We start from the raw sequence: 16,097 nt of genomic DNA, 5'->3' as shown, positions 1-16,097 counted from the left end.
CATCAAGGTTGAGTAGTAGAGCGTAAAAAGGCATAAAAAGTCCAGAAGAAACTGACTCTATGATGCATTTGGTTTCACCAGTTTAGCTACTTGTTACTGAAAATTGAGTAAACTTTATTGCCTATGCAAAAATTCTGGGCCATCTTTTGCTACACAAATCCTTAACGGTTCTTGCCTTCCTAGTAACATTTTCCTTTTTCTTGTCCCCTCCCCTAATTTCTTTTTATCTGTTTATGTCTTGATACTTACGCTGTTCCAAGTTCTATGCTTAATTCACTGACCCTCATATTTCACATTTCTGGAAAAATTCATATCCTTTACTTTGAAACTCCCTTACCTCTATCTTTTATTCAGAAGCCATTTCTATTTCCTTCTGAAGCAGGAATTCTTTGAAAACACAACTTTAGAATTTCACATTTTCTGTTTTACCTTAATCTGTAGTTGCATTTATTTTAAATTTTCAGTTTGGCTTTAACCAGTGTTGCATATCATAGGCATGTTGCTATACCTCTAGATGGCAGTACAGTACCAGCAGTGAAGCTCGTGGATTTTTCTGCTTTTCATGCACAATTGGTGTCCCTGCTTCTACAAAGATGACCTTCGTTTGCCAATGATAGTTTCTTCTCTTTTCATTATTTTCCCTTTTGACCCCCTCTTGAAATGTTTGATCACTAATTACATCTGGCACCAAAATGAAATTTGTAAAAACATCAAGGTAGCTACATAGGGCTGTATCAGGTCTAGAATGCAGCAAAGTCTTAGTAGCCATTAAACTTGGCATTTATGATAATAACTATAAAGACAGCCTAGAATATTAACAATTCCGGGTTATGGATTTACACATTATTAGGGCACCTATTATAGAAATTGAGTGCTCTGTAGCACTTCAAGTTAGCAGTACAAGCCTAAATATTCACAATCCATTGGGAACATTTATTGTTATTACTCAGCACAGATTGTTACTTACCCTGGGCATTTTGATACTTGATTATTCTGGGAAGGTTTATTATGGAAGTAGGTTCAAGAAGATGCTAGTTGGTTTTCCATCCCTTTCTTCTTCCCTGCCATTTAAACCTCCTTACAGGGGCCTGTGACCCTTTGCCTCCCTTGGTGAGTTTGAGTCCCTTATGGGCTAGTTAACTTTGCTTCTTTTGATGATTTCAGCCTGGACCCTCAACTTTAAACAGCCTCTTTGAAAACTCATTACCCTGGCCTTGAGGGGGATAAGAAGTGGGAATTTGTATTCTCAGTGCAAATCCTTCATCACTAGCAGACAGTGAACCTAAAGCCTCTCCAGCAAGGCTTTACTGCTTTTATCAGGGTGATTGATGGGCTGAATGCTTGGGAAGTTATGGATGGTCACCTGAATTGGTGCGTTCCTTTTCATTCCCACTGCCACCATGCCACCATCCTAGTTCAGGTAGGGATTATTGTAAACTCTTTCTAGCTACTTTCCTTGCCTTTAGCCCTTACACAGCTTGATGTCTCTTTGTAACTCACAATTCTTCAGGGCCTTCCCTCTGCCAAATGAACAATCCAAATACTCTAGCTACCTCTCACTGATGTGGTCCCAAGACATGTTTTACAGTTCTCCTCTACAGTACTCTATTCCCCAGAAAACTGAACTATTCAGTATTCTCTATAGCAATGCCATGCTTTTCAGTCTTTTGAGCTTTTACTCACACTGTTTCCTGTCCCTGGAATATGTGTCCCCTGTCCCACCTCATTTTGCACTATTGAGATCTCACCAATTCTTCAAAGTCTTGCTGAAATTTAACCTCTCCTAAGAAATGTTCTTCTATACCCCTCACCAGAAGCAATCTTCCCTTTCTGTATAATGCTTTGTTTTTTGTTGCTTTTATGGCATTTGTAATGCTTTTTATTACAGTTATTTGTTCACATGTCTTATCTTCCCTGCTGGATTGCAGGCATTTTTAAGGACAGTTTTTTTTTTTTTTTTTTATTATATTCTTTTTATCTCTGTTAATACCAAGCATGTAATAGACCAGCAGTACATTTTGAGACCTAATGCTTATTAATGTGTATATATGTGCCAGTTTGAATGTATTATGTCCCCCAACTGCCACTATCTTTGATGTAATCTTGTGTGGGCAGACCTATCATTGTTAATTAGATTGTAATTCTTTGAGTGTTTCCATGGAGATGCGCCCCACCCAACTGTGGGTGATGGCTCTGTTTGGATAATTTCCATGGAGGTGTTGGCTCACCCATTCAGGGTGGTTCTGAATTAAATTACTGGGGCACTGTATAAGATCAGACAGAAGGAGCAAGCTGCTACAGCCAAGAGGGACACTTCGAAGAAAGCACAGGAGCTGCAGATGAGAGACAGTTTGAAGACTGCCGTTGAAAGCAGACTCTTGCTCCGGAGAAGCTGAGAGAGGACAAATATCCCAAGTGCAACTAAGAGTGACATTTTTGAGGAACTGCAGCCTAGAGAGGAATGTCCTGGGAGAAAGCCGTTTTGAAACCAGAACTTTGGAGCAGATGCCAGCCATGTGCCTTCCCAGCTAGCAGAGGTTTTCCGGACACCATTGGCCATCCTCCAGTGAAGGTACCCGATTGCTGATGTGTTACCTTGGACACTCTATGGCCTTAAGACTGTAACTGTGTAACCAAATAAACTCCCTTTTGCAAAAGCCAATCCATCTCTGATGTTTTGCATTCTGGCAGCATTAGCAAACTAAAACAACATATAATATCATTTTTGTGAAAAAGGTATATATACATAACTGATGTTAAATGAGACTTATTCTGTTGTCATGGAATTATGTCTAAAGGCTCAAAGCTGGGAACAATAGACAATAAGTACCCCCACATTTTCAAAAAAGCGCATTCCTAGAGCACTTGCTACAGGATACTGGACCACATCAGCCCAGTATTTGTCACCGTCAGCAGCCTATGTCAGACAGCCTGGATATTTGAAAGGAGTATTCTTTGAAGGGGTAGTGGAGTGGGTCTTCGAATCTTCCCTACAAACCAAATGTAGGGGTGCCCAAGAGAGCCCCTTGATGAGATTGGAGGGGTTCTTGCAAGAAGGGGAGTTTGATATTTCCTCCCCTGGATGTCTTCTGAACAGCACAAATGCACAGACCCTCATGATGTTGAACAACAGAAATGCACAGGTGTGGAGTATGAGAAATTTCAAGGGAGAACTGGATATCTGTGCCTGGGATTTTGGGACCAGATACAAAGAAGATAGGAATTGGGGAATGCCCCTTATTTGGACAGTACTGATGTTTGGAGGCTGCCTGTAGATTTCCGAGAGAGGACAGCAGTGGGGATAGGTAGAGACAGACTGTGAGCCAAGTGGACATGAAGAAGGATACTTGCAATTGGAGTGGGGGTGGGGGGTGCAAAGCAGCAGTAAGAGGCTGTGGATGAATCTCTAGGAAGTAGATGCTAAGGGGAAGGTTTGTACCCTAGAGGGCATTGTTGGTGTCAGGGAATGGTATGGAAGGTGGTACCCATGATAATGCCCTTCACCCATGATAGAGGACTGAAATTTGTTTACCTGCCATGAAAGCAGCTTATTGATACAAAAGTATCAGCTAAGTAAAAGTTCTTTTCTTCTCATTCTTCCTCCTACATCAGACCCAAATTCCTAGTCACAGCCAGAAGAAGGAGGGAGGAGGTAGAGCAAGGAGGGTTAAAGAACAATCCCCCCTCCTTCCCCCGGCAGGTCTCTAATCCTTGGATCAGTTCTGAAATGGGAGAGAGGATGAACTGTTCTTAACATGAAAGTGAGAGGCGAAGCAATGGGACCCATTCAAGACGTCTGGGCGGGGGGGGGGGGGGGGGGGGGGCGGGGGAAGGGAGGGAAAGGAAAGCTGACAGAGTCTGTTTGAAAGAGGTGGTAGGAAAAGAAAGAAAAGCTGTTTCCTGATTGTACCTTACCAGATTCAGGCTATTAAACTTCTGGGTTGTAGTTATCAATATGTTAACAATGGTTATGGTAGTATTACATGTGATTTTTGCTTTAATAATTTTTATCTGAATTTTTCTAATTTTTCTACAATGGATGTGTTTATGTAAAAGTGTTTATAAAAATGATAACTATTGGACTTTTTTGTAAAGCATTTGAAAAATTGAAAGGTTTCAGAAGACAATAAAAGTAACTCCAAATGTACTCATACTCATACAACTACTACTGGTATTTTAGCATCTTTGCAGTATGTTTTCTACTTGTATGGCTATTTTTGTTTTTTTTCTAGCACTGTTGCAATCATGTTGTCTGTATAGTTTTGTTTCCTCCTTATTTCGCATAGCATTAGAGCCCAAGCACTCTTCCATGACTTTAAATATCTAGGAAAATATAGGAGAGGACTTATGGAGGAAATAGAATGCATTTAACCAACCCCTATTGCTGGACATTTAGATTAGTTCCAACTTGTGATATGGATAGCCCAATATAATTAATATTTGTATGCTTTGTATGCTTCTCTGATGCTTTCCTTTGTCTAAACTGTTAGTATTTCTTTCCTGTGTTGAATACTTATGTGTTAAAAAGACTTGGTCCTGGCCATTAAGACCTCATAGTGTAATGGGAAGTAAGATACATAAAAAATAGTAGGACACATTTTGTATGTGTTATGACAGTAGTGTGAATAGAGTATTATGGTAAAATAGAAGATGCTCTCCTAACCCAGCCTAGGGGGTGGGGAGGGATAAGTAAGTGGTAAGACAAAGTGTGGTTGGGGTGGTCAGCATGAGGGTGAGGGGAGGAAGGAGAGAGTGTGAGCAAAGCCAGGGAATCTGGGGCTTGGGGATGGGAAGGAAGAAGATTGTAAGAACCTCACTGTTAAATGGGAATTATCATAGACCTATTTTATAGTGTTGTTGTGAGTATCACATGAGATCATATAAATTGCCCAGCAATGTACCTGCACATAGTAAGCACTCACAATTTAGTTAATACCCTTATCATCCATATTATAATTGTTTCTGCCCAATATTGATGTGTTAATAAATTCGGTCTGGCTCTCTTTTAGACCATTTCTTGGCTAGCCATGTGGAAACCTCCATGATCACAGCAAAGTCAACATTTATATAGTACATTCTAAGTACCAGGTACTGGTCTAAGTGGTTTACATACCCTGAGATTAAGTAACTACCCAGGTAGACTTCTACTCCTTCACCACACTTTGTTGCCATTTCTTTTCAATCCTGAAGATGAAACTGTCGACTTCTCTCCCTCCAGAAGAGGCTGACTTGGACTGAAGCAGATCCCCAATCTGACTTGAGTAGTAACACAAATAGATTGAGCTATAGTTAATGCACAAGCTGGTAACCAGGACTCTGACTCAGGTCCTGCTGACTCTGAATTCTGAGCTCTTACCCACTGTAGTCTACTATCCCTGACTTTGTAAGAATTCTTGGACCTCTATAATGTCCCTTACTTAATACTTTCATTACACCTATTAATTTTCCATAACAATTAGCAATAAAAATCTTTAAAGTGAAAGGCATCTGTGTCCAATTATTATTGGGAACAAAGGGTTGGGAATCTGGGCAGACAGACTCCTACTTTGCAGCTGACCTTGGTGAGGTAGCCTTAAGAGGTAGAGCAGGCAGAGCTAGTCTGGTAGGCAGAATAATGTCCCGCCTCAAAGATGTCACATCCCAACCCCCAAAACCTGTGAATATGTGACCTTACGTGGCAAAAGCGTCTTTGCAAATGTGATTAAGTTAAAGATCTTGACTTGGGGTGATTATCCTGGATTATCCATGTGGGCTCAATATAGTCATAAAGGTCCTTTTAATAGGTGGGCAGAGGGTCAGAGTCAGAGAAATAGATCAGAAGGGAGGGACTGGGGGAAAAAGGGAGGAGAAGAGAAAGGTAGGAGAGGAGAATAGACACGGGAGAGAAGGAGAGGGGGAGAAGGAGAGAGATCAATTGAAGATGTTTTGATATTGGCTTTGACAATGGAGGAAGTGGGCCATGAGCCAAGAGGAATGCAGTTGGCCTCTTGAAACTGGAAAAGGCAAGGAAACACATTCTTTCCTAGAACTTCCAGAATGCATGCAGCCCTGCTGACATTCTGATTTTAGCCCACCAAGATTCATTTACGACTTTGAATGTCCAGAACTGTAAGAGAATAAATTTGTGTTGTTTTAAGCCACTTGATTTGGGGTAATTTGTTATAGCAGCAATAGGAAAATAGTACAGTAAGTGAGAAAAGTCTATTGCAGCAACATTCTGGGCTCAAGTCTGGTCACCTGCTTAGGATGGAGAGTGCTTCATCAGGGGCCTGACCAGCATGAGGGTCCTTTGCATTCGGATCCTTCTTAGTCTTGGCACCAGTAGTTTGCGTAAGCATCAGGTGTGGCAAAGGCAAGTTTGCCCCAGAGATCTCTGAACTTGGCAGACACATTGCTGAAAAAGTTTTGGTTGGTGCAATAGAATATATGAGAGAAAGAAAGTGGGGAAAAATATTTTGTAAAAAATAAAAAATTTTGTGATAAGGAAAATTAACACAAATAAGGCAGAGTTGGAAAACAATAGATTACATTGTATGGCAGCTTGAGTTTATATAGCTTTTTCATAAATAATTTTTCTCTCATTTTAAAAACATTATCTAAAAATAACCTTTTTTTTTTCAGTAGAAATAGACAAGAGCTGTTATTTTTCTTTTATGATTGCGGTAACTGAGGTACAGAAAGATGATGTTATTTGCCCAGGTCACACAGCCTGTGTGACAGTCAAGATTTGAAATCAGCTCATATGTCTCCAGAATCCAGCTGCTTTTTTCATTACCCCTTGCTGTCTCAGATGAAGACTATGAAAATCAGATAATCCTTGAGTTATCTCCCCGAGAATAACTTTACTGAAAAGAGGAATTCTATGCATTGTGTGCACAAACTGGATAACACATAGTGCTTTCCACCTCCAACTTCTTGCTGTATTTCTCAATATATTTCACATTTTGTAAATTATTTGTACAAACATACATTTGTAACTACAATCTATGAACTTTTTTATAATTTTATTATTACTGAACAATTTACAAGAACAGTGACACCAGGTGGTTAGTCTTATTAATTTGATACTTAAAACCTTCCTTCCATTCTCACTACCTGTTTTAGGGTGTTAATGATTTGTACTACTAAAAAAAAATTCAAAGAGATTCTGAGATTTAGGAGAAATTTAGCAGATGATAAGAGAGACCTGGGCCACGAATATTTAACTCAGAACATTTCTTTTTTTTTTTTTTTTAAATTAACTTCAGCTTTATTGAGATATATTCACATACCATACAATTACCCATGGTGTACAATCAGCTGTTCACAGTAACATCATATAGTTGTGGATTCATCACCCCAATCTATTTTTGAACATTTTCCTTATACTACAAAGAAAAAGAATAAAAATAAAAAATAAAAGTAAAAAAGAATACTCAAATCATCCCCCCCATCCCACCCTATTTTTCATTAGTTTCTGTCCCCATTTTTCTACTCATCCATCCATACACTGGATTAAAGGGAGTGTGAGCCACAAGGTTTTCCCAATCACACTGTCACCCATTGTAAGCTACACTGCTATACAATTGTCTTCAAGAGTCAAGGCTACTGGTTTGCAGTTTCATAGTTTCAGGTATTTACTTCTAGCTATTCCAATACATTAAAACCTAAAAAGTGTTAAGAATGTCCACCAGAGTGACCTCTTGACTCCATTTGAAATCTCTCAGCCCGTGAAACTTTATTTTGTTTCATTTCACATCCCCCTTTTGGTCAAGAAGATGTTCACAATCCCTTGATGCCGGGTCCAGTTTCATCCCCGGGAGTCATATCCTGCGTTGTCAGGGAGATTTACACCCCTGGGAGCCAAGTCCCATGTAGGGGGGAGAGCAGTGGGATCACTTGCCAAGGTGGCTTAGTTAGAGAGAGAGGGCCACATCTGAGCAGCAAAGAGGCACTCAGGGGGAGACTCTTAGGCATAATTATAAGCAGGGTTAGCCTCTCCTTTAGATACATATAGTTTTTTTTTTTTTTATCTTCATTTTATTGAGATATATTCACATACCACGCAGTCATACAAAACAAATCGTACATTCGATTGTTCACAGTACCATTACATAGTTGTACATTCATCACCTAAATCAATCCCTGACACCTTCATTAGCACACACACAAAAATAATAAGAATAATAATTAAAGTGAAAAAGAGCAATTGAAGTAAAAAAGAACACTGGGTACCTTTGTCTGTTTGTTTGTTTGTTTCCTTCCCCTATTTTTCTACTCATCCATCCATAAACTAGACAAAGTGGAGTGTGGTCCTTATGGTTTTCCCAATCCCATTGTCACTCCTCATAAACTACATTTTTATACAATTGTCTTCGAGATTCATGGGTTCTGGGTTGTAGTTTGATAGTTTCAGTTATCCACCACCAGCTACCCCAATTCTTTAGAACCTAAAAAGGGTTGTCTAAAGTGTGCATAAGAGTGCCCACCAGAGTGACCTCTCGGCTCGTTTTGGAATCTCTCTGCCACTGAAGCTTATTTCATTTCCTTTCACATCCCCCTTTTGGTCAAGAAGATGTTCTCCGTCCCATGATGCCAGGTCTACATTCATCCCCGGGAGTCATATTCCACATTGCCAGGGAGATTCACTCCCCTGGGTGTCTGATCCCACGTAGGGGGGAGGGCAGTGATTTCACCTTTCAAGTTGGCTTAGCTAGAGAGAGAGGGCCACATCTGAGCAACAAAGAGGCATTCGGGAGGAGGCTCTTATGCACAATTATAGGGAGGCCTAGCCTCTCCTTTGCAGCAACCGTCTTCCCAAGGGTAAAACCTACGGTAGAGGGCTCAACCCATCAAACCACCAGTTCCCTATGTCTGTGGTCATGTTAGCAACCATGGAGGTGGGGTAGGCGAATACCCCTGCATTCTCCACAGGCTTCTCAAGGGGGCACTACATCTTTTTTTTTTTTTCCTTGTTTGTCTTTTTTCTTTTTTTTTTTTTTTTTAACTTTCCCTTCTTTTTTAAATCAACTGTATGAAAAAAAAAGTTAAAAAGAAAACAAACATACAATAAAAGAACATTTCAAACAGACCATAACAAGGGAGTAAGAAAAAGACAACTAACCTAAGATAACTGCTTAACTTCCAACATGTTCCTACTTTACCCCAAGAAAGTTACGTAATATAGCAACATTTCAGTGAACTTGTTCCTACTACATCCATCAGAAATTAACAGACCATAGTCATTTCTGGGCATCCCCAGAACGTTAAATAGCTTATCTGTTCTTCTTGGATTATTGTTCCCCCTTCCTTAATTGCTCTCTACTGCTAGTTCCCCTACATTCTACATTATAAACCATTTGTTTTACATTTTTCAAAGTTCACATTAGTGGTAGCATATAATATTTCTCTTTTTGTCCCTGGCTTATTTCGCTCAGCATTATGTCTTCAAGGTTCATCCATGTTGTCATATGTTTCACCAGATCGTTCCTTCTTACTGCCGCGTAGTATTCCATCGTGTGTATATACCACATTTTATTTATCCACTCATCTGTTGAAGGACATTTGGGTTGTTTCCATCTCTTGGCAATTGTGAATAATGCTGCTATGAACATTGGCGTGCAGATATCTGTTCGTGTCACTGCTTTCCGATCTTCCGGGTATATACCGAGAAGTGCAATCGCTGGATCGAATGGTAGCTCTATATCTAGTTTTCTAAGGAACTGCCAGACTGACTTCCAGAGTGGCTGAACCATTATACAGTCCCACCAACAATGAATAAGAGTTCCAATTTCTCCACATCCCCTCCAGCATTTGTAGTTTCCTGTTTGTTTAATGGCAGCCATTCTAACCGGTGTTAGATGGTATCTCATTGTGGTCTTAATTTGCATCTCTCTAATAGCTAGTGAAGCTGAACATTTTTTCATGTGTTTCTTGGCCATTTGTATTTCCTCTTCAGAGAACTGTCTTTTCATATCTTTTGCCCATTTTATAATTGGGCTGTCTGTACTATTGTCATTGAGTTGTAGGATTTCTTTGTATATGCAAGATATCAGTCTTTTGTCAGATACATGGTTTCCAAAAATTTTTTCCCATTGAGTTGGCTGCCTCTTTACCTTTTTGAGAAATTCCTTTGAGGTGCAGAAACTTCTAAGCTTGAGGAGTTCCCATTTATCTATTTTCTCTTTTGTTGCTTGTGCTTTGGGTGTAAAGTCTAGGAAGTGGCCTCCTAATACAAGGTCTTGAAGATGTTTTCCTACATTATCTTCTAGGAGTTTTATGGTACTTTCTTTTATATTGAGATCTTTGGTCCATTTTGAGTTAATTTTTGTGTAGGGTGTGAGGTAGGGGTCCTCTTTCATTCTTTTGGATATGGATATCCAACTCTCCCAGCCCCATTTGTTGAAAAGACCATTATGGCTCAGTTCAGTGACTTTGGGGGCCTTATCAAAGATCAGTCGGCCATAGATCTGAGGGTCTATCTCTGAATTCTCAATTCGATTCCATTGATCTATATGTCTATCTTTGTGCCAGTACCATGCTGTTTTGGCAACTGTGGCTTTATAATAAGCTTCAAAGTCAGGGAGTGTAAGTCCTCCCACTTCGTTTTTCTTTTTTAGAGTGTCTTTAGCAATTCGAGGCATCTTTCCTTTCCAAATAAATTTGATCACTAGCTTTTCCAAGTCTGCAAAGTAGGTTGTTGGAATTTTGACTGGGATTGCATTGAATCTGTAGATGAGTTTGGGTAGAATTGACATCTTAATGACATTTAGCCTTCCTATCCATGAACATGGAATATTTTTCCATCTTTTAAGGTCCCCTTCTATTTCTTTTAGTAGAGTTATGTAGTTTTTTTTGTATAGGTCTTTTACATCTTTGGTTAAGTTTATTCCTAGGTACTTGATTTTTTTAGTTGCTTTTGAAAATGGTATCTTTTTCTTGCGTGTCTCTTCAGTTTGTTCATTTCTAGCATATAGAAACATTACTGAGTTATGTGCATTAATCTTGTATCCCGCTACTTTGCTAAATTTGTTTATTAGCTCTAGTAGGTATATCGTCGATTTCTCAGGGTTTTCTAGATATAAGATCATATCATCTGCAAACAATGACAGTTTTACTTCTTCTTTTCCAATTTGGATGCCTTTTATTTCTTTGTCTTGCCGGATTGCCCTGGCTAGCACTTCCAGCACAATGTTGAATAACAGTGGTGACAGCGGGCATCCTTGTCTTGTTCCTGATCTTAGAGGGAAGGCTTTCAGTCTCTCACCATTGAGTACTATGCTGGCTGTGGGTTTTTCATATATGCTCTTTATCATGTTGAGGAAGTTTCCTTCAATTCCTACCTTTTGAAGTGTTTTTATCAAAAAGGGATGTTGGATTTTGTCAAATGCTTTTTAAGCATCTATTGAGATGATCAATTGATTTTTCCCTTTCGAGTTTTTAATGTGTTGTAATACATTGATTGTTTTTCTTATGTTGAACCATCCTTGCATGCCTGGAATGAACCCCACTTGGTCATGGTGTATGATTTTTTTAATGTGTCTTTGGATTCGATTTGCAAGTATTTTGTTGAGGATTTTTGCATGTATATTCATTAGGGAGATTGGCCGGTAGTTTTCCTTTTTTGTAGCATCTTTGCCTGGTTTTGGTATTAGATTGATGTTAGCTTCATAAAATGAGTTAGGTAGTGTTCCATTTTCGTCAATGTTTTGAAAGAGTTTGAGTAAGATTGGTGTCAGTTCTTTCTGGAAAGTTTGGTAGAATTCCCCTGTGAAGCCATCTGGCCCTGGGCATTTATTTGTGGGAAGATTTTTGATGACTGATTGGATCTCTTTGCTTGTGATGGGTTGGTTGAGGTCTTCTATTTCTTCTCTGGTCAGTCTAGGTTGTTCATATGTTTCCAGGAAATTGTCCATTTCTTCTACATTATCCAGTTTGTTGCCATACAGTTGTTCATAATATCCTATTATAATTTTTTTAATTTCTTCAGGATCTGCAGTTATGTCACCTTTTTCATTCATTATTTTGTTTATATGGGTCTTCTCTCTTTTTGATTTTGTCAGTCTAGCTAGGGGCTTGTCAATCTTGTTGATCTTCTCAAAGAACCAACTTTTGGTGATATTTATCCTCTCTATTGTTTTTTTGCTCTCTATGTCATTTATTTCTGCTTTAATCCTTGTTATTTCTTTTCTTGTACTTGGTTTAGGATTGGTTTGCTGTTCATTTTCTAGCTTCTTCAGTTGATCCATTAGTTCTTTGATTTTGGCTCTTTCTTCCTTTTTAATATATGCGTTTAGTGCTATAAATTTCCCCCTTAGGACTGCTTTTGCTGCATCCCATAGGTTTTGGTATGTTGTGTTCTCATTTTCATTCGTCTCTATATATTTAGCAATTTCTCTTGATATTTCTTGTTTAACCCACTGATTGTTTAGGAGTGTGTTGTTTAACCTCCAGGTATTTGTGAATTTTCTAAGTCTCTGATGGTTATTGACTTCTAATTGTATTCCATTGTGGTCAGAGAATGTGCTTTGAATAATTTCAATCTTTTTAAATTTATTGAGGCTTGTTTTATGTCCCAGCATATGATCTATTCTGGAGAAAGTTCCGTGAGCACTAGAAAAGTATGTGTATCCTGGTGATTTGGGATGTAATGTCCTGTATATGTCTGTTAAATGTAATTCGTCTATCAGATTGTTTAGGTTTTCAATTTCCTTATTGGTCCTCTGTCTGGTTGATCTATCTATAGGAGAGAGTGCTGTGTTGAAGTCTCCCACAATTATTGTGGAAACATCAATTGCTTCCTTTAGTTTTGCCAGTGTTTCTCTCATGTATTTTGTGGCACCTTGATTGGGTGCATAGACATTTACGATTGTTATTTCTTCTTGCTGAATTGCCCCTTTTATTAGTATGTAGTGGCCTTCTTTGTCTCTCAAAACATCCCTGCATTTGAAGTCTATTTTATCTGAGATTAATATTGCTACACCTGCTTTCTTTTGGCTGTAGCTTGCATGAAATATTTTTTTCCATCCTTTCACTTTCAGTTTCTTTGTGTCCCTGTGTCTAAGATGAGTCTCTTGTATGCAACATATTGATGGTTCATTTTTTTTGATCCATTCTGCGAATCTATATCTTTTTTTTTTTTTGTTTGTTTTTTTTTGTTTTTTTTTGTTTTCAAATTGCATCTTTTTAATCAGCTCCATGAAGGACATCCTAAACACTATATGAAACACAACAGAATATTTCTTTCTTCCAGTATTAAAAAGATGACATTCACAAACATTTTAAAGTTCTTCTATATAATCAGGTTGGTAGTCTCATAACGTAGAGTAAAAAAACACCTCTTAGCAATCATGTTCTTGATGGAGATTTCTTGTAGGTATGTTCGGAAATTGCTTCCTAACTGTGGTAAGAAAACATTGTGTACAAATTTTTTAAATGTCCCTAGATGCATGTTAATTTAAAAAATAATAGTAATTCTGACCAAACCTTTTTTTTTTTTTTGCCAGAACCATTAATCCTGAGAGCCCAAACTAAAAAACTAGTAAAAGAAAAATACCCAGACTTTACAATGTCCCAGAATTTGTAAATGGAGGGAAAAAAAATTGGAAACACATGGAGCTTTCTAAAAGGTCTGTGAGAAGCTACCCTGGGAGCTCAATTCAAAAATAGAAGTTGATGTACTATAAAACAAAGATGTTTCAGTGCAGCTCCAAAAATCTTATATATACAGCCATTTGGAAAGACGATGCTGGATCAGAAGAATTTTTATTCCTTGTGTATCTACATTATTATGTGTGTATACCTCATCTCAGTTGTCGTAATTATCTCTGTAATTCCCTCCAGAGTAGCGGTCATAACCACCCTGGTTTCTGCCACCATAGTCTCTGGACCTTCCATATCCATATCCATATCCTCCAGACCGACTATCATACCGGCTGCTCCCATATCCCTGGTCCCCACCACCTCTAGAGTAGCTGCGACCACGCCCATGACCCCCAAAGGCACCCCCTCTGGTTCCCCGGGCTGACTTGCCCGCATGGTCCACACGGATCTGGCGGCCATCCAGGGACTCTCCATTCATGGCTTGCATGACATCTGAGGCATGCTCTGGATTGGTGAAAGTGATGAAGCCAAAACCTCGGGACCACTGAGTCTCCCGGTCCTTGACGACAACCACTTCAGAGATAGGCCCGAAGCTGCTGAAGTGGTCTTCCAATGCCTGCTCGTCGGTGTTGAAGTTGAGCCCTCCCACGAAGAGTTTTCCTTCTTCAGACGACATGGTAGGGAATTCGAGTTCTGGAATCTGGAAAAGAAGACAACTTGACCAACAGCCAACGCTGAGCAGGGAGACTGGGCGAATCTATATCTTTTAATTGGGGAGTTTAATCCATTTACATTCAACGTTAAAACCGTGAAGGCATTTCTTGAATCGGCCATCTTATCCTTTGGTTTATGTTTGCCATATTTTTCCCTCTCTCTGTTAATATCCTTTATTGTACCCATACCGAATCTCTTTAGTACTGAACCTTTCTCCAAGTCTCTCTGTCTTGTCTTTGTTTCTCTGTCTGTAGGGCTCCCTTTAGTATCTCCAGTAGGGAAGGTCTCTTGTTAGCAAATTCTCTCAGCATTTCTTTGTCTGTGAAAAATTTAAGCTCTCCCTCAAATTTGAAGGAGAACTTTGCTGGATAAAGTATTCTTGACTGGAAATTCCTCTCACTCAGAATTTTAAATATATCATGCCACTGCCTTCTTGCCTCCATGGTGGCTGCTGAGTAGTCACTACTTAGTCTTATGCTGTTTCCTTTGTATGTGGTGAATTGCTTTTCTCTTGCTGCTTTCAGAAGTTGCTCCTTCTCTTCTGTGTTTGACAGTGTGATCAGTATATCTCTCGGAGTGGGTTTATTTGGATTTATTCTATTTGGAGTTCGCTGAGCATTTATGATTTGTGCATTTATGGTGTTTAGAAGATTTGGGAAGTTTTCCCCAACAATTTCTTTGAATACTCTTCCTAGACCTTTACCCTTTTCTTCCCCTTCTGGGACACCAATGAGTCTTATATTTGGACGTTTCATATTATCTATCATATCCCTGAGGTCCATTTCGATTTTTTCAATTTTTTTTCCCCATTCTTTCTTTTATGCTTTCATTTTCCATTCTGTCATCTTCCAGGTCACTGATTCGTTGTTCAACTTCCTCTAGTCTTGTACTATGAGTGTCCAGAATCTTTTTAATTCGGTCAACAGTTTCTTTAATTTCCATAAGATCATCTATTTTTTTTATTTAGTCTTGCAATGTCTTCTTTATGCTCTTCTAGGGTCTTCTTGATATCCTTTGTATCCCGTAATATGGTCTCATTGTTCATCTTTAGTTATTCGAGTACCTGCTGTAGGTGGTGTGTCTCTTCTGAGCTTTTGATTTGGGTGCTTGGGCTTGGGTTATCCATATCGTCTGGTTTTTTCATATGCTTTATAATTTTCTGTTGTTTTTGGCCTCGTGGCATTTGCTGAACTTGATAGGGTTCTTTTAGGGTTTGTAGACCTATTGAAGTCCTTATCTCTAATTTATCAGATCTACAGCTTCGTGGAGTACACTTTCTCTAACTAACTAGCAGGTGGCATCCACGAGCCACCTGTTCTCCACAAGCCAGTTCTCCCCTGCTTAGCCTTTTTGGTGAGTGGGGGAGTGAGTCTTGTGGGGTCCAATTGGTGTACCAAGCTTGCGTGTGTAGTTGGTGTTGCCTGCCCTGTATGTGGGGCGTGTTTCTGGGCAGTCGGGGAGGGGGGGGTGGCCCTAACAATCAAATCTCCCTGATGATCCTAGAGTTTTAAAGCTGCTGCAATAGTCTAATCCTCCAGTTCAGTCCTGCCACAGTTTGTCTCTGCCACTGACCCACAAGTCTTTGGTATTGGCGTATGGCTCCTGAGACTTGCAAGTGGGCCCCTCTTCCAGGCTGTGCACCCCGGGTCCTCTGTTGAGGGATGACTGTGCTATGTCACAGGTGAGTGCCGTCCCCCCAGGGCAGTTCTGGGCTGCTGGGCTGTGTAGGGAGGCTCCCAGTCTGCTCAAATGATGGCTGAATGGGGCTTTGTTAATTCACACTGCTCCACCTTCCCAGCTCT

The 16,097-nt window shown here is 39.5% G+C and overlaps 1 protein-coding gene across 3 annotated transcripts; it reads right to left on the bottom strand.

The window, feature by feature from the left end:
* Positions 1 to 13,146: 13,146 nt before the first annotated feature.
* Positions 13,147 to 14,333, bottom strand: LOC119532463 (RNA-binding protein 3-like). Of its 3 annotated transcripts, none has more exons than XM_037834914.1 (2): positions 13,759 to 14,333; positions 13,147 to 13,378 (listed from the first exon to the last, which is right to left on the bottom strand). In XM_037834914.1, the coding sequence occupies exon 1, from the start codon at positions 14,255 to 14,257 to the stop codon at positions 13,787 to 13,789; it is 471 nt and encodes a 156-aa protein (XP_037690842.1). In that variant the 5' UTR covers positions 14,258 to 14,333; the 3' UTR covers positions 13,147 to 13,378; positions 13,759 to 13,786. The 3 variants fall into 3 exon arrangements, with proteins under 3 accessions (XP_037690842.1, XP_037690843.1, XP_037690841.1); XM_037834915.1 differs by having other exon boundaries at positions 13,763 to 14,333; XM_037834913.1 differs by having other exon boundaries at positions 13,781 to 14,333.
* Positions 14,334 to 16,097: the final 1,764 nt, after the last annotated feature.

Source organism: Choloepus didactylus, chromosome 4 (assembly GCF_015220235.1).
Source record: "Choloepus didactylus isolate mChoDid1 chromosome 4, mChoDid1.pri, whole genome shotgun sequence".
Classification (NCBI taxonomy): domain Eukaryota; kingdom Metazoa; phylum Chordata; class Mammalia; order Pilosa; family Megalonychidae; genus Choloepus; species Choloepus didactylus.
The sequence above is the reverse complement of the archived record's forward strand: the minus strand, read 5'-3'. Positions and strand labels throughout refer to the sequence as shown.